This window comes from Sapajus apella, unplaced genomic scaffold (assembly GCF_009761245.1).
Source record: "Sapajus apella isolate SASKATOON/1434 unplaced genomic scaffold, GSC_monkey_1.0 scaffold31, whole genome shotgun sequence".
In the NCBI taxonomy this organism is placed as follows: domain Eukaryota; kingdom Metazoa; phylum Chordata; class Mammalia; order Primates; family Cebidae; genus Sapajus; species Sapajus apella.
Genome location: NW_022436971.1, coordinates 10,480,489 through 10,499,682, shown reverse-complemented (window position 1 = coordinate 10,499,682; position 19,194 = coordinate 10,480,489). Strand labels below are relative to the sequence as shown.

At 37.4% G+C, this 19,194-nt stretch overlaps 1 protein-coding gene across 4 annotated transcripts in view; it reads right to left on the bottom strand.

The window, feature by feature from the left end:
- Positions 1-19,194, bottom strand: part of NBAS (NBAS subunit of NRZ tethering complex) — a 434,255-nt gene that overhangs the window by 104,129 nt on the left and 310,932 nt on the right. For all 4 annotated transcript variants that reach the window (XR_004273780.1, XM_032294320.1, XM_032294322.1 and 1 more), the window contains 3 exons: positions 17,027-17,229; positions 14,475-14,564; positions 1,834-2,029 (listed from right to left, as the gene is read on the bottom strand). Coding sequence is in view for 3 of the 4 variants with exons in the window: in XM_032294320.1 (XP_032150211.1) it covers positions 1,834-2,029; positions 14,475-14,564; positions 17,027-17,229 (489 nt within the window). In the remaining variant the exon portion in view is untranslated. The remainder of the gene's footprint in view (positions 1-1,833; positions 2,030-14,474; positions 14,565-17,026; positions 17,230-19,194) is intronic.

Sequence of the window (19,194 nt, the reverse complement as noted above, 5' to 3'; positions counted from 1 at the left end):
GTAGTCACATTCATTTGCTTCAGGACCCAAGTCAGAACCTACAGTTCCACAGAGCAAAAATAATGTGATCGAATTTAGGGTTTACCCCAGGGATGCCACATGAACCTTCATGTTTGCTAAAAACAAACACATCTCTAACTTCTATGCCCTGTACCTGGAATAGAGCTTGCGGCTAGACTGCTCTTTAAAAAAAAATAAATTGCAAGTGGTTTCCTGAAGTAATTCAAGGCAAAACGTTGAGACTGCACATGTTAAAGTCACAGTGCTTCAGAGAGAGGAAGAAAGTATGATTCTGATATTCATGACTTTTTAACTACAATCCACTTCAGCCATTTGACAAGACTAAATAATTCTTGATAGGTCTATCTTTTTTGAATCTCAGTTTCTCTAACTCTGAGAGCAAACAATAGTACTGAACTCTCCATCTCACAGAGGGAAATAAGACTATATCTGATAATAATTATAAAGATATTCTGTGATGAGCCCCAAGATTTTCTTAAAATCTGATTCATTTTTCTAAAGTTATTTTTCTTTAAAGTAATAAGCATATACATTATAAACTTGCTTTAAAGTTAGAAGGTAGAATGAGTTGAAGTTAGACCTCTAGGAAACTCTTTTGCAATGGAGATTATCAGGGAAGTCCTGGTTTCTAACACTTTCTGACATGATGGCCTAACCCTGCATGCTAAAGCACGTGATTAAGATTCCCAACCCTATGTCCTTAGGAAGCATCAATTTAAAATTTAAGCCAAACTTCAACAGCCATCATGTTTCTTTGATTTAAAAATTAACATTCTTATGTATTCAATCAGTAGAGATTTAAAATCTGAGTATGTGCACAGGATACTTAGAGTCAAAAGATGGTAAATATGTCCTCTAGGGCTTCAATTTTCATGGTGGTGGGAAAACAAAGCTTTTAACAGTAATGAATAATAATAATAATTATAAATAATTAAGTCTCAAATATGTGGAATTCAAGGATCCATTAAGCTTGCAATGCTCAGAGAAGGTTCCAGAAACAAGAAGGACTGAGTAAGCCTTGAAGTACCACACAGAGAAACTAAGATCTGTGTCTCTACTAAATTGTGTCTATCTAAATACAGGGAGAAGGGTCAGCATCTTAGAACCTGGGCAGAGCACGAAAGAAATGAACTAGCTAAACTGTCCACTGTATTTCCATTCAAATCTGCATTTTTCCTGGGAAAGAGTAGGCCACTATAATTAACTGATGCTGTGGGCCATCCTATCTCCTATTAAGAGAAAAATAATGTCCAAGTATTCTGTGTGGAAGACATCATCTACCATGCATATGCATGTTCAAGCATATGGAAAAATAAAAATAAACTTTGTTGCAAATATTCAACTACTAAATAGCTGATTGATAAATATATTGGAAAGTTTATATTACCAAGATGATTAGCCAGTTGACAGTAGTTTAAAGAAATCAAGAACTGACCTCTAATTATTGTGTTTTTTTGCCTTTAATTATTTTTTTTTTTTTGCCTTTTGAGATGGAGTCCCACTCTGCCGCCCAGGCTGGAGTGCAGTCGTATAATCTCACCCACTGCTATCTATGCCTCCCAGGTTTAAGCGATTCTCCTGCCTCAGTCTCCTGAGTGGCTGGGACTACAGGTGCGTGCCACCACGCCTGGCTAATTTTTGTAGTTTTAACAGAGATGGGGTTTCGCTATGTTGGCTACGCTGGTCTCAAACTCCTGGCCTCAGGTGATCCTCCTGCCTCTGCCTCCCAAAATGCTGGGATTACAGGTGTGAGCCACCCGCCTGGCCTAATTATTGCTAGTAAGAAAAATAATCATTCAGACACTCCCTTACCTGTCTCTGGGGCCAAGAGGCTTTGAGAATGGCTTCAGTTCTAAAGAACACGAGGAGCTTGCTGTCCTCCTCAGTCAGGTGAAATGATTGACCCAAAATCTGCAGCACGTGAATGCGGGGTCGCACCGGCCAGGCGTCATCAGCACAGAAAGGCCGCAGCCACTCCAGCAGGTCCTCAGATGAAACCAGATCCTCTCTGCAGGGCAAAAATCCAGAGGTATGTATAAACTCCTAAGTCTTATTTTCCCCCTTCCAGTAATCAAATGTGGTCACCGACCTAACCCTTGTTTGCTGGATGACTTCATCTTTTTCCTCTTGAAAGGAAAAATTTTGGTTTTTAAATGGCTTATAGCAAACTGTATTAGGTATTTAAAACCTATGTAAAATGAATGTAATTTTTAAACAGCATCTTATTAAAATGAGTTATATAAAGCAGATACATACCCTTGGTTAGTTTATTTCAAAATTTTATAACTAGTAAGGCTTATTTCTGTTAATAATACCAATAGTGCAAGATTCCATTGTAGTAATTTTATATACATGATTACTAGTTGACAATAATTAAGCGAAGTAGGTATAATAAGTTACTTTTTACAGCTGAACCAACAAACTTTAGGGAAGTGATATAATATGCCCTCACAAATGTATAATAGTATATATACCATGGAATTTATGCAGCCATCAAAAATGATGAGTTCGTGTCCTTTGTAGGGACATGGATGAACCTGGAAACCATCATTCTCAGCAAACTGACACAAGAGCAGAAAATCAAACACTGCATGTTCTCACTCATAGGTGGGTGTTGAACAATGAGAACACGTGGACACCGGGGGGGAGCACTACACAGTGGGGTCTGTTGGGGTAAATAGGGGAGGGACAGCCGGGGGTGGCGAGAGATAGCATGGGGAGAAATGCCAGATGTAGATGATGGGGAGGAAGGCAGCAAATCACACTGCCATGTGTGTACCTATGCAACAATCTTGCATGTTCTTCACATGTACCCCAAAACCTAAAATGCAATTAAAAAAATGTATAATAGTGCAGTATGACCCCAAAGCTCAAGTTCGCTCAAGTTTGTTCTACCACTTTTCTCAGATGATTGGAATTTCAATATGTTGTAAGAGTATCAAATTTTATACTACAAAAGTAAAATATGAATACTTGCTTATTATAGGACTGTGGAGTTTAAAATGTTTCAGAAAAGGGGACAGTTTGTACAGTGTTCCATCTAGTACTGGAATCTCTTTTCCTGTAACCCCAAATGAATATCTTCTTTGATTATGTCAATGGATTATTATCTATAACTCTTAAGGGGTTATCCATAGAGAAGACTCACTTCCACAGGGGCTTGGAGACCCACGCTAAAGCACTGAATTATACAGGTTTTGTTGCAACTAGATCCTTCTGAGGATTTTAGCTATAAATCACCTAGACTGAGTACTGGTCTAATTTACCTTAAATCAAATCCCATGCTCTGATAAGATTACAAGACTTTTTTTTTTTTTTTTAACTTCTGAGAATAAAATTCTACAATGCCACTGAGTATGTCTCTCAGTATGTATTATTTAATATACTTGTCAAATGCTATCTTATGGCAATTTAAAAGATAGAATTATTTGTATTTAAGAGTAACGGAAACTACAACATACTGTGGACAACTGGTTTAAGAGTTTCCTAAATGCAGCAAGTCAGTTGTTAATTTTACCTTTAAGACTCCTTAATATTTATCAAAAATGGAAATAATTAGGGTGCAAGAATAGAATGCTACAAATATTTCTGGTAAACCTTTTGCAAGATGAACAGACAGCACAATGTAATGGAAAGACCATTAAAAAAAAATCTGACAGCCTAACTGAATCCTGACCACAGACTTTCCCAAGAACTCTAGATAAAAATCATGAATATTATCCTTCCCATGTTATAGTGACACAGACAAAGGTCCCAAGAGTGTGTCCCCTGGAATCTGTGAAACCAAGATAGCATTTACAAAGCACCTAGCAAATTATGTGGCACAGAGGAAGTGCTTAATAAATAGTAACCATCATTGTCATAATAAGAATCATCACAATAATTATCAGCAGCATCAAAGCACTACAGTTTGTGCTTAATGATACAGAGATTTAAAATATTACATGGTCTCTGCCTTCAAAGAACTAATAATACCATGGAACAGCAAGACTTTACAAGTGACTATTATCCAAATCACTAATATAAATGTGAACAACTATTTTGGAGGAAGAGTGAATAGAACCCCGAAAGGCTTCAGAGAGGACGAGGCATCTGAACCGGATCACAAAGGATAATTAGCATGTATATAAATGGAAGTGTGGGAAAATCTAATCCAGACACAGAACAGTGAGAAAAAAAACAGCAAAAGAGTTCAAAGGACAAAGAATGTTCAGGGAGAGATTAAAGCACAGATGTGTGGGTGGTAAATTAGGTGACAGAAAGCTAAGGAGGGAGAGGCCTTCTCATCTAGGTAACCAAGAGACTGAATACAAGGCTGAAAAGGCGGTGCAGTTTAATTCTTTGAAAGCACAGGCTCTGGAGGTGTCCGGCCCAGACCCAGTGCTCACGTTTGCCACTTCCTGACCATGTTACTTTGACCAAGAAGTCACTCAATAGATCAGAGCCTCAGTTTCCTTATTTGTATACTGGAGATGGATGGCAACACTTTCCTCATGGGGCTGTTGAGAAATTAAACAGAAACATAAAATAAAATAATAAATGCAAGGCATGTAATACAATGCCTGGCATATAACTAAGTGCTTCAATTAAAAGTAACCATTATTATTAAGGGTATCTGATTTTTTTTTGCATGAAATGGGAATGATAGGGGATTTCTGAGCAGTGAAACATCAAAATCATGTTAGAGATTAGAGAAAGGTATGGGCCAGGGCAGACTAAAGCACTTTTGATGAAGGCCTGAAGCCGTCTAATTCAGGAAGAAAATAATTTAAAGTTCACTTCTGACAATAAATCCTAGCCAGTTTCACATAAAAAGAAGCTGATTTTTTTTGGCCCTCCTACCCAAGTGCCAGGATGAGATAAGTAGAAAAAGCCAGAATGTGGGGAAGCGGTTGTCATGAAGACAAGTTGGAAGTTATAATAATAAGCAAAGCCCCCAATATGGTGAATAAGAATGAAACAATATTAATAATAATAACTTCTGAAGGCTTAGTATGCACCATGAATTATACTTCATCACAACTATCTTTTCCTTGTATACTGTTATCCAATTTGTGGATGAGGTAACAATCTTGGATTTAAGAATTTGCCTATGGCATTTTGAGTTGGATGACGTTTATCTAAAATTTTAAAAAAGATAAAAATAAAACATTTGTCCAAGGTCACAGAGTAAGTAGTGGCACCAATATTTGAACTTGAACTATCTGCCTGCCTTGTCAATTACTACACAATGCTACTGAACTAAATGAATATATTCCAGAACAGTGTGGCAGCGGGTTAAAATTACTCAGCTATGATGAGATATAGATTATTACTATAATATTTTTCCAGTTACTAAATCAAATTAATTCATTTTACATTACAACTTACTGTGTAGCTAATAACATTTGACATTCTAGAGGAACATGCTTTTATTTTGTGTTGATAGTTCAAATATATAATAAAATTGTGAGAACTCCTTCCTAATATAGAAGCATTATGTTCTAGAAGCACCATGTCGTAGATGCACTTCACTAACAGTGGTGCTCGATACAACTACACAGAAATGAAAGGCTGCTCTTTATTAAAAGCTGACTAGACACTATCTCCTGAAGATTCTAGTTTCAAAATTGCTTACATTTTGATTTCAAATTGAGTTCTTAAAATTCAGTCACTCTTATGGTTCAGCAAATATACAAACCAATACACACAAACATACACAAAGGGAAACAGAGAGCAAGAACCGTGATAAAATGTTAACGACTGACAAATCAAGGGGGAGAGTATATTGGTATTTTTTTTAATCCTTGTCATTTTTATAGGTGCTTGAAGTTTTTCAAGATAAACAGGTAAAAAATAGCAATTATAACTTTTATGATGTAAAAAACTAGAATAGGAAGAAGGAAAGTGATTCCATTTCTCATCTTTTCTGAAAGCAAGGAGAGGAATCAATGAATTTAAAAATTAAAAAAGAACAGCATTATTTCAAAGCATATTTACTTCACTATAAGGGTAATGCAATTGATTTTTAAAAGTCATAAAAATATATTTTGGGAGGCTGAGGCAGGTGGATCCTGAGGTCAGGAGATAGAGACCATCCTGGCCAACATGGTGAAAACCTGTCTCTACTAAAAATACAAAAATTAGCTGGATGTGGTGGCATGTGCTTATAATCCCAGCTACTTGCAAGGCTCAGGCAGGAGAATTGCTTGAACCAGGGAGTCAGAGGTTGCCGTGAGCTGAGATCACGCCACTGCAATCCAGCTTGGCAACAGAGACTCCATCTCAATTAAAAAAAAAAAGTCATGAAAAAGATAAATGAGAAAATCTCTCATAACTTCACTATAAATATATAGACAATTGCTTCCAGCTTTTTCCCTATAAGGAGGATTGGGGAGGGGATATTATACGGCAAAGGATAATTTAGTACACTATTTTTAAAAATTAGCTAATAAAGGAAACACACATGTAATCAGTTTTGGTCCAAAAGATAAGAAGTCATGTAGAATACATAAACAGCTCTATTAACAGAAAAGAACAGCAGCAGCATCAACGACAACAAAAATGTGTTCACTGAATGACTAATTTGAGGCTGTGTTACTCTGAGGCAGAATGGCTATTCATCTGGCATGTCCCTATAATGTAATGTAGCCTGAAAGGACATTCACAGAAGTACAAAAAAATGGACGGGAAATGTCAACCAAACAAAGGAAATTATTGAATCAAAGCAAGAAGACAGATTTTAAGAATATAAATAAGTGAATCTTCAGTAAGAGAGTTTTTGGGTTCTACATGGCATACACATACAAAGATAACCCAAACTTAAATTCAAATAGTTAAGGTCCATTAAAGGAGACGGTAAATATAAAAGCATTTTATAAATCATGATGCACTAATCAAAATAAAATGTTCTTATTTGAGAATGCAAGAAAGCAAGCCTGCATTCAAGCAAGCAAAACACACATATTTGAGATTTCTTTTAAATGTAAATGCCATAGAATTTGAAGTCTGAAGGGACATTAGGTCTCTTTCATAATGAAAGAATCTGGCAACCAGATTTTGTGGCTGGCTTGCACAGTAGATGCCAATGCTTCAAAATTAAGGAATTTCACAGACACATACACAGAGTCAGGACGTTCCAGCTCCTGTTTAAAAACTGGATGACAGCAACACAGTGGCAAAAATAAGCTTCGGCCAAGGCAGCAGCTGCCTCCTTTAGACAAGGCCTGGCTGAGCCTTCTGCTTCCCTCCAGGCTCTCCCACTGCCTACCTCCTCTGAAGCCCAGCGGAGGGAGGGAGGAGTACATACAAGTGAGCTAACAGTGAGGGACACCAACACTCATTCCACGTAGGTCCTGTGCCTCCATTTATAAACTGACCCACATACTACGCACACTTTCCTCACGACATATGGAGCAGGTGGGGCAGGTTATTTCCCAGGAGAATGTCTTCTATTTATCAGCTCCCATGAAGCAGGGGCAATGGGCAAGGAATAAGAGATAATTGCAAACAAACCAATGTGTGAATGGTACTGCAGCAATATAAAAAGGGTGGCTTTAAGAAAATCATCAAGTTACATTAAAAGAAAAATTTCTGGAAAGGTAAGGATTTTGGTATGCACACAATTCCACTTCTTTGTGGCTGCTTTCAAATATATGCCAAACCAGAATATCTTCCTGGGTTCCTGGAGAACTGTGGGCATAATGAAAATAAGAAAATAAAAGAGTATCTTGCTGGGCTTCACTCATCAGTGAAAGCGTGGGCACACCTTGCTGTAACACGGCAGAGCTGATAGTGGTAAATACAGCCTGAAGTGATCTAAGAAATACTGCAGGAACAGAGTGGACCCACCATCCTGGGATGTGACCATGGCTTTCAGGAGGGCTCAACCCTAGAGGACATAAGGCCCCATGCACTGCAGGTGCTCAGAGAACACTGGATGATTTACTTTGCCTCACAGAGCAGGAAGAGGAAAATAAAAATCAGATTCAATTTGCTCTAGGTGAGCCGTTCTTTCTTCTCTTTTATTTTTCTCTCTCTTTCTTTTCACTTTAAAAATATGTGAAATCCCTAGATAATAGCAAAGAGTTTAATAAAGTCTGAATTATGTGACACTGTTCAATATTTATATGAAACTTGAAGGCAGCTGAAGCTGACACCGGTGAAGTAGCAATTTAAACAATCAAAACCCCCCCAAAACTCAATAGTTTTGAAGGAAATCTTTCTTATTTTTTTGAATATTGCACACAGGAATTCTGCATTAATTACCTGTTATCTGAGTGAATTTAATTCTATATATCCTTTTGAGAATCACGAATATACTGGCTCATGCTTGTGAGACATTCTTGTTAGGAAGATTTTAAAGCTAGATGACGGCAAGAAGTAGAAAGGGAAATAAGGCAAAGGCAGAGAGAAGCACGTCAAAGCCACAAGAAAGGTGAGGGAAGTCATGCCTAGGACCTTGCTACTCAAAGTTCTTCCACGGACTGGATATCGCTTGGGAGCTGGTTAGAGATGGAGAATTTCAGGTCCCACCCAGATCTATTCAATCAAAATCTGTACTTTAATAAGATCCCCAGGCAGTTCCTATGCAGAATTAAGTGTGAGAAGCACAGCTTTGCTTTCCTGTGCTGGCTCTTTAATGTCAAATGGAGGTGATATGGTGAGAGAAATGCATGCCTCTCTGAGCTTCATTTCCTAAACTGTGAAATGCAGATGACAATTTCTGTATGCTAAGTTTGTTCTGAGAACTAAGTGAGTTACTGAATAGCACCTTTCCAAAGTCTTGGCATAGAGGAAGTAGATGTTCATTAGGATTTTTTGTCTGTTTGCTTGTTTTTAAAATATTTGATAGCGGTATTTTCTTAATTCCAGGTTTAACAGATATATTCTTTTAGAACATTCTTAGCTGTTGAATTTTTTTAAAAAAGACTTACTTTTCTTAAGCAAACAAATTCTTGACACAAACAGGAAACTGATATTATATTCTTTAAATTTATGATGTTACAAAATACATAAGATAGCATATATATGCAAAAAAGAAATTTCATATACACAAATAATTGATTCCTTTGTCCTACCTTTAATTGTAGATGTTATGAAAGGTCTTTGGCTAATTTAAAATCCTTAAAATACTCAACTCCCATGTCTAGAGGGAAGAATGTGATTAAATTGAAAAGAAAGCCATCTGTACAGGTGGCCTGTCTAGGTGTTATAATTTTAAGTTACTTAATATTAGCACAGATAAAAGAAGAGGAAAAGAGAGCTTTCTGGGTAAGGCAGAAGCTGCAAACAAAGAGTAAATGATTCTAACACTTTTTTTTGGGAGTCTTCAGGACTTTCTATACAGATGATCATGCTGTGTGCAAACAGGGACAATTTGACTTTCTCTTTTCCCATTTGGATGTCTTTTACTTCTTTCTCTTGTCTTATTGCTCTGAATAGAACTTCTAGTGCTATGTTGAATACAAGTGGTGAAAATGGGCATCCTTGTCTTCTTCCAACCTGGGAGGAAAAACTTTCAACTTTTCCTCATTAAGTATGATGTTAGCTCTGGGTTTGACACAGATGGGCTTTACTGTGTTATGTTCCTTCCATATTCAGCTTGTTGAGTTTTATTATGGAGGGATGTTGAATTTTATGGAATGCTTTTTCAGCATCTATTATGAATTTAGTCAAGCTGCAGATACAAAATCAATATACAAAAATCAGCAGCATTTCTATATGCCAATAGCAAACAATATGAAGAAGAAATTAAGAAAGCAATTTCATTGATAAGACAGCTGTGAAAAAAATACTTAATAATAAACTTAACCGAGGAGGTAAAAGACCTCAACAATGAAAACTATAAAACACTGATGAAAAAATGGAAGAAGACACAAATAAATGGAATGATATTCCATGTTCATGGATTGGAAGAATACTGTTAAAACATCCATAATACCCAAAGTGATTTACAGATTCAATGCAATCCCTAGCACAATATCAATGTCATTCTTCACAGAAACAGAAAAAAAAATCTTAAAATTAATATGGAAAGGCAAAAGACCCTGGATACCTAAAACAAACACAACTGGGGGCATCACACTGCTTGACTTCAAATATACAACAAAGCTACGGTAATCAAAACAGCATGGTAGTGACATAAAAACAGATACACATACAAATGGAATGTAACAGAGAACCCAGAAATTAATCCATGCACTTACAGCAACTGATTTTTGACAAAAGCTCCAAGAACACACACTGGAAAAAGGACAGTCTCTTCAATAAATGGTGCTGAGAAAATTAGGTAACCACATGAAAAAGAATGAAATTGGACTTCTCTCACCATATATTACAAATATCAACTCTAAATGAATTAAAGACTTAAATGTAAAACCCAAAAACATAAAACTACTAGAAGAAAACATAAGACAAACATTTTATAAAATTGGACTGAGCAAAGGTATTTTGAATAAGACTTCAAAGGCATAGGCAACAAAAGCAAAAACAGATATTACTCTGAATTACATCAAACTATAAAGCTTTGTATATCAAAGGAAACAATCAATAAAGTGAAGAGACAACCTATATAATTGGAGAAAGTATTTGTAAATTACACATCTGATAAGGCATTAATATTCATGATATACAGGGAACTCAAACAACTCAATATAAACAATATGACTTAAAAGAAGCAATAGAGCTGAGGAGACATTTCTCAAAAAAAGACATATAAACACCCAATAAATCTATGGGAAAAAAAATGTTCAACATCACTAATCATCAAGGAAATGTAACCAAAATGACAATGAGTTTTCACTTTCCCTCAGTTAAGACAAAAAATAACAAATGCTGGCCAGGATGCAGAGAAAAGGGGACCCTCATACACTGATGATGGGAATGTAAATTAGTTGCTGTTATGGGAAACAGTATGGAGGTGTCCCTAAAATTGAAAATAGGACTACCATTTGATGTAGTAATCCTATAACTGAGTATATATCCAAAGGGAATGAGATCTGTATGCTGAAGAAACTTCTGCACATCCATGATTATTGCAGTGCTATTCACAACAGCCAAGATATGGAATCAACCTAAATGCCCATTTAATGTTCATGGATAAAGAAAATATCATACATATAAATACTATTCAGCCACAAAACAGTGGAATCCTGTCATTTGCAGTAACATGGATGAACCTGGAGGACATTATGTCAAGTGAAACGAGCCAGGCACAGAGGCAAATATCACATGATCTCACTCATACGTGGAATCTAAAAAAGTTGATTTCATGGAAGTGGGAGTAGAATGGTGGTTACCAGAAGCTGGGAGTGAAGTGGGGAGTGCTGGGAGAAGATGTTCAATAGGCACAAAGTTACAATTGGGCAGGAAGAGTAAGTTTTGGTGTCTTATTTATATAGCAGGATGAATTACAGCAAATACCAATGTATTGTATACTTCAAGATCACTAGAAGAGAGGAATTTGAATGTTGTCACCACAAAGAAATGATAAATGTTTAAAGTGATGGATATGGTAATTATACCAATTTTATCATTATACTATGTATACATTCATTGAAATATTATAGGCCAGATGCGGTGGCTCATGCCTATAATCCCAGCACTTTGGGAGGCTGAGGTGGGCAGATCACATGAGGTCAGGAGTTCAAGACCAGCCTGGCCAACATGGTAAAACTCTGTCTCTACTAAAACAAAAATTAGCTGAGCATGGTGGTGGGCACTTGTAATCTTAGCTACTCAGGACTCTGAGGCAGGAGAATCACTTGAACCCAGGAAGCGGAAGTCGCAGTGAGCCGAGATCGCACCATTGCACTCCAGCCTGGGCAACAACGCGAGACTCAGTCTCAAAAAAAGAAGAAGAAAAAGAAACATTACACTGTACCACATAAACGTGTACAATTATTATGTATAAACTAAATAATATAAAAAAATTTAATTTAATAAAAGCAAATAATATTTGCACCAACATAAAAAGATAAAACGATATGTGGGCTGGGTGCGGTGGCTCATGCCTGTAATTTCAACACTTTAGGAGGCCGAGGTGGGTGGATCACCTGAAGTAAGGTGTTCGAGACCAGCCTGCCCAACATGACAAAACCCCGCTCTACTAAAAATACAAAAATTAGCCAGGCGTGGTGGCAGGAACCTGTAATCCCAGCTACTCGGGAGGCTGAGGCAGGGAGGTGGAGGTTGCAATGAGACGAGATCGTGTCATTGTACTCCCTTGGGCAACAAGAGCGAAACTCCATCTCAAAAAATAAAAAAAATAAAAAAAGAAGATGAAGAAGATATATGAGTAATGCATAAAGTGCTTAAAAAGAAATTAGGTACATAATACTGCCACGCACGTTACTGGGAAGAGAAACCCAAACAAAAAGTGTCAGGTTTAACTGCAGATCCAAAAAGTACTTGCCAAAATTAAAGTTATGGCTTTGCCTTTCTTCTGTTTTTTAGGCAAAAGGAAGAAAAGTTCACTGAAGTTTTTTTGTTATTGTTGTTAAGACGGCTTTGTTATTCTGTGTCTCTAGAATAAAAAGTAAGATCTTGTTCTGTTTCCCCAATCCCTAACATCTTCTTCCAACCTTAAAAAACAGTCTGTATTAGAGTGAGTCTCAAAGTGGATTCTTCTGTATATGTGGCTAGAAATTCACTAAGAAAACACATTGCCTTTTAATATTCTTGAGATGTCCCAGTGAGACAAGACTAAGAAGCCCAATTTAAAGGGGCCTAAAACAGTACCTGTTGAGACCCTTGGGAGGCCAGGATCCAGAGTCAACCTGGCCTAAGAGAAGCTGCACTGCTGAAGGCAGCTCCCTAGGAGCTGATGGCTGAGAACTCACTGACAAGCTGGGAATGAGATGGCAGCAGTGAGATGGGCCCTGGGAGGAGGGTGAGCGTTTCCCATGCAGCATCTCTGCCTGCTCTGCTACCTGCTGCGTGTGCAGTTGCTCAGGCAGCTTCCTCAGCCTGAAATACCCTCATCTACCTCCTCAAAACAGACTCTTCTTTCACTGACCTGCTCTGTGTCACCCCTGCGTATCCAGCCCCACTACTCCCTCCACTCTGACTTCCGTACAGGACAGTGACAATGGCTACAGGCCAGTTCATCTCCCGGGCAGGACTGTGAACTCCTTAGGGTTAGAGGTTATTTCTTACCCATGTGACCCCTTTGTGACTTATCACACAGCATGGCACACAGTAAACCCAATGAATCATTCATTTCTTTTTAAAATGTGGGGACAAAATAAGCCACTGCTACAGGGACTTTCCAATCTGAAGAACTATAAGCAAAGGGATTTAGAAACACTGCCAGGTAAAAGGCACAGGAAGCAGAGGCCCCTGCTTGCAGTGATTTTCCATCTTCACCTACATAGCTCATTCTACAGTCTGTCACTCAAACCTTGTGCACAAAGCAACACAGGGAAATAGAGTGAAGGCATCAGCATCTGAGTACTATGTTATCATTTAGAGCCCGGGTGGAATCCTGGTTCTATTTCCCAGCTCTATGACTCTGGGCAAGTCAATTCCTCTCTCTGAGCTTTTAGGTCCTCCTCTGAAAATGGCAACAACATATACAGCCGTTAGAAATAATAATCACAGTAATCATTAAATCTACAAAGATCAATGGAAAGTGTTACAATAGCAAGTAAATAAGGTAGAATACAAAAGTCTAGACATTTCAATTGAAACAATATGAAAAGATATCTGTACCTGAATAATAACTGGTAGGCAACATGCAAATAAAAAGAATTATATTACCAAGTGGAACTATGAGGAGTTTTCTCAAACCCATCTTCATTATACTCTATCATATTTCCAATTAAAAAAGGAAAATTGGGGAGAGGTCTTATATGGCTGACATGGATATTAGGCATAGGAAAGGCCTTTGTAAACTTTGAGGACGTGCATAACTGTTCATCTGTGGTTGCCCTTTTTCTTATCAATACCACTGTAACTGAATGAAAATTTCTTTCTAAAAGTCCTTTCTAAAAGTAGCATCCTTCTAGGCTTATAAAGCCTGTATACTTTGAGTCCTAAAACAAGGCAGAGTTTTTTTTTTTTCTTTTTTAAAAAGAACATATACACTCAAACTAGGAATTTCCATACTTAATCGATAGAGTTAATGTGCTGGAGATGAGAATACCTTATCTTGTAGGAAGCTCAGAGCAGTTTCTGCCCTGACAGAATGATTATTATTTCTAATGGCTATGAAGGAGGCAAGAGAAAACAATGCTCTCCGTGGCAAGCAGGACCTGGAGCCGGTGGGGTCAGCACAGAGCTAAGAACACCAGGTCTCTAGGTGCAGAGCCGCTCTTTGCCCATGCAGGTCCTCAGTTCTTCCTTCAGAAAACACCTAAAAATGTGACTTAGTCTTGGAAGCCTCATACATAAGGATACTGAGAGCAATTCTAAGACTCTGAGGAAAGCCATTTAATGAAGAAGGCCATTTAATAATACTATTCTAGTCTTACCCCTTGTCCACACTGGCGTGGACCGCTGCAACAACACCTTCCAGAACCTTCAGTGGGTCCCTTGGCCCACCAAGGTCGGCACTGCCTCCACTGTGAAAAGAGAGAGAAACTGATTCAGAAAAGGATCACGCAAGTCTCAGAAATAAACTTGGTATTCACATATTCAAATGAACCTGGTTGGATTTTGGCATAGTATACCGCCTACCCATAGTCATTTGTGCTATGTCATTATTTACAAATGTACCAAGCCCTACACTAGGTGCTAATGAAACATTTTCTGCTCTTAAGGAGCTCAGTCTAATATATGCACCTTTTCCTATCAAGAGAATAACACAATCTACTTGCACTGTGTCATTCAAAAAATATTCATTGAACATTAAATGAATGAGCTAGTTTAAGTATTAAATGTAACAATGATTTAAATCCTCCAGTTGAAGTTTTTTAAAAAAGTACTAATATTTATTTGCTACTAATAAGTGCCAGGCATTGCTAAATAGTTCACATGTATTTTGCCACGTATTAAACGCAAGACCCTATGAGACAAGTACTATTATTATGCCCATTTTACAGATGTTATGTGTAGAACCTAGTGAATCCTGAAAATGCAATAAAGGAAAAAAAATATTTTAGATAAGTTTTTCAAATAATTTAATGATATAAATGAACTACTAGATTTGGTTACTTTCATGTACCTACTAAATTTTATTAACTTCCTAAAAGGTAAATGTTATAAATACTGTCAATAAAAATTTCTTTTCCTTAGAAACAGAGGCAGCTGAATTCCTTAAGTTCCCTTTTCCTTCCATTGCTTGAAGATTTAATTCACATTTACTGAATGTCTTCTGTGTACCAAGTATATCATTTACTACATCAGAACCAAATCTTTAGTGGTAGAATTGGATGCAGGGAAAGGGAAGTATAATTTATGTCAAAAAATTATAAATGTAAAACTATTTCATCATATTTTAATTATTCATGAAACTGGGCAATTTTTAAGAAATAAACGAAATTCATCAAAAACTAATTTTCCAAATGCATATTTTTGTGAGCTCCCTCTAAAACTTGGTTTAACAAATAATAAAAATAGCATTAGGAGAAATACCTAACATAGATGAGGGGGGTGATGGATGCAGCAAACCACCATGGCACATGTATACCTGTGTAACAAGCCTGCACGTTCCACACATGTACCCCAGAACTTGAAGTATAATAAAGAAAACAAAGAAATAATAAAAAGATAACGAGAATCCAAAAGGTACAAAATGTGGCCAAAACATATCTGTCATCATTTGAAAGGGGACACTGGTTCTTATAACAGACATCTAAAACTCATAATAAGCAAACAATAAAATAAAGCTTTATTAATTTGAAATGTGTTCTTTTACAAAATGTTATAAAATTCTATATATCTGCCTATATATAAAATTGATAGATACCTCAGAGCATTAAGGTAAAAACTGTATGAGGCTGGGGTAATTAGACTGATAAAGGCTCATTTGATTTCAGTTCAGCTGCAGAAAACTGACATGCATTTAATCAAAAAGTTCCTCAAGAGCAATACAGAATTAAAAAGAATGCTTAAAAGGAGAATAAATTAAACATAACTAAATCTTTTAGCCTAATTGCATTATTCACGGAAAGCAGTTGATGCCTCATTATTTTCTTAGCTTCACTTTTCCCTCTTTTCTAATCCTCTTGGATACATTCCTACAAAGGTACCCGAATATCGACACAAAGCAAGAATTTCTCAATTGTCAGTTCTGTGCCATTAATTGCAGGTAAATAATGTCTAAAGACACTTTGCAGATGTCTAACATCAGCAGTATATGATTAACCTTGCCTTGCGTTTTTCAAAAGAACCTTCTGGGAACCATTTTCCCACTACTACAAAGAATGAGAATTAGAAATGGTAAAATCTGAAAAACCATATTGAAGTCCCAGGACAGTCTGAAACTTACTTACCTGTGTCAAATGCCATTTTGGCCTTTCCCTTATTTCAAGAGAAGGTTGTAAAAGGGGGTCCAACCAGAAATAACGTAGCTTCTTTTTTTTTTTTTTTTTTTTGAGACGGAGTGTCGCTCTTGTTACCCAGGCTGGGGTGCAATGGCGCGATCTCGGCTCACCACAACCTCCACCTCCTGGGTTCAGGCAATTCTCCTGCCTCAGCCTCCTGAGTAGCTGGGATTACAGGCACGCGCCACCATGCCCAGCTAATTTTTTGTATTTTTAGTAGAGACGGGGTTTCACCATGTTTACCAGGATGGTCTCGATCTCCTGACCTCGTGATTCACCCGCCTCGGCCTCCCAAAGTGCTGGGATTACAACGTAGCTTCTTAAGATGTCATACACAATACCAACAATGAGACATTTCATGGTCTCCATTCCGAAGACATAAGACTATGAGAACTCTAAAAATAATCTCTCACTTTTGTAAAGTCCTTCAAAATTTATAAGTGATTTATTTATATATGATAGTTTAGCAACCGTTAGCAGGCACCATTACTGACAAAGTGTCACCTGAGGTTTTCCGCAATGACTAATTTCTAGCTTACCTCAATGCGGAAATTATTTTCATTATTGCACTCTGCACTATATCCTTGGGAGAGATGTCAAGAGGGCCAACTGCCACCTCTAGCAGCTGCTGAATCATTCCTAGAGGCTGACCATCTAAACAAATAGCCACGGCTTGATCACGAAGTTTCTCTTTTTCTGACCGGGACAGATCATAGAGGTAACCGTATTTTTGCAGGGTTTCCTGTAAAGATGTGGTAATCAACACTTAAGTAATAAACAGAAATTAAATGTATCCACATGCACAAAGTGAAACATAGTTAGATCCTAGAACCAAATACATGACAAGCAGCAACACCATACCACAGGGCATGTATTAGTTAGTTACTAAGAGCTTAGGCTTAAGCTATACTAAGAGCATAGCTTAGAATCACCCATGTTTGAGGGCAAATTCTGGCTTTACTGTTCGTTGGTTAGTGCGCCTTTGTGATCTCCAATTTCAGCATCTATAAAATGAGGATGAGGAAAATAGGGTTGTGTGAATAGAGGATATTGCAAACATTAACTGAGATCACATAAAAGTTAGTTCTTCAGCACTCCAGGAATAAAGTAATGCTCAAAAGTATGAGCTTTTCTATTATTATTACTAATGCACTACAATCACATAATATTCATAATCTACTGAGCTACAACTATGTAATCCCAGGTATTATACATATGATATCTAAATTAATACTTGTAATAACCCTGCAAGAATTTTTAGTTTCATGTTATAATAAAGGAAACTAAAGACCAAAGAGATTAAGTAACATGACCAAAGTCACATGGTTACCAATTAGCAGAGCTTAGAACCCAAAAGTCTATTCCCCTGCCCTAGGCCACACTGCCTGCCTCTCTTTGATAATTTCTGTAAAAGCAAATGTTATAACAAATAATTTAGGAAACAAGAGGCAAGCTATTGTTTTCTGGCATACCAAATACAGTCACTTAATAACAATTTCCAGATTCTTTATAGTTTCCTTTGTCATCCTGCATATGCTGTTTTGTCTTTCAAACCAACCATGAGAGAAATCTGAATATTAATTGAATATCTGATATTAAAGAATGTCTATTAATTTCTTTGCTAGTGATCATGTTCTAGTGGTTAAAGTATCTTTTAAAGACTGACAGGGAAGTATTTATGAATAAAATGAAAATACAATTGCGATTTGCTTCAGAATCCACAAGAGCAAGGTAAGGGAAGGCAGCGGGATGCATGAAGACTGGGCACGTTTTGGTAACTGCTGAAGCTGGGAGTTGGGCACATAAAGTATCATGTTGCTATTCTGCGCACTGTGAAAGTCTCTATTTCAGAAAAATCCCTATGAGTTAAGCAGGGCAATTCCTAGTATCCTCACCTAAGAGAAGAGGGAACTGAGGCTCTATAGGATGAAGGCCTTTAACTTTTATTAAATTAACCTTCATGAGGATATAAGATTTTTTTAATGGGTATATAATTAAGGCAGTTAAAATGAAGGTCTGAACTATAAAAGGGAAAATGCATGGGGTTGGAGGTTATTCCCAGCTTTTGCTATAAAAGTTGCCTTAATAAAATTTAAAAATGTCTAATTTAAGAACCTCAAGAGTTTCCTATTATAGACCATCCAAAGTCTGACTGAGTGGTACTCACAAGTAGCTATATGGTATTTTATATCATATCTTAGATGAAACAAACATGTTTTTATCAATAAGCTCTTTGAATCCCCATAAACTATTCTAGGCAATGAAAGATAATACTTGTGGCTGGGCATGGTGGCTCACACCTGGAAGGCCAAGGTGGGTGCATAGCTTGAGCCCAGGACTTTGAGACCAGTCTGGACAACACGACAAAACTCTGTCTCTACAAAAAATAAAAAAAATTAGTTAGGTGTGGTGGTATACACCTGTAGTCCCAGCCACTCAGGAGGCTGAGGTGGGAGTATTACTTGAGCCCAGGAGGTAGAGGCTGCAGTGAGTGAGCCAAGATTGTGCCACTGTACTCCAGCCTGGGAAACAAAGTGAGACCCTGCCTCGAAAAAAGAAGGGAAAGGGAAAGGGAAAGGAGGAAGGAGGGAGAGATGGAGGGAGGGAGGGAAAGAAGGAAAGAAGGGGGGGAGAGAGAGAGAGAGAGAGAGAGAGAGAGAGAAGGAAGGAAGGAAGGAAGGAAGGAAGGAAGGAAGGAAGGAAGGAA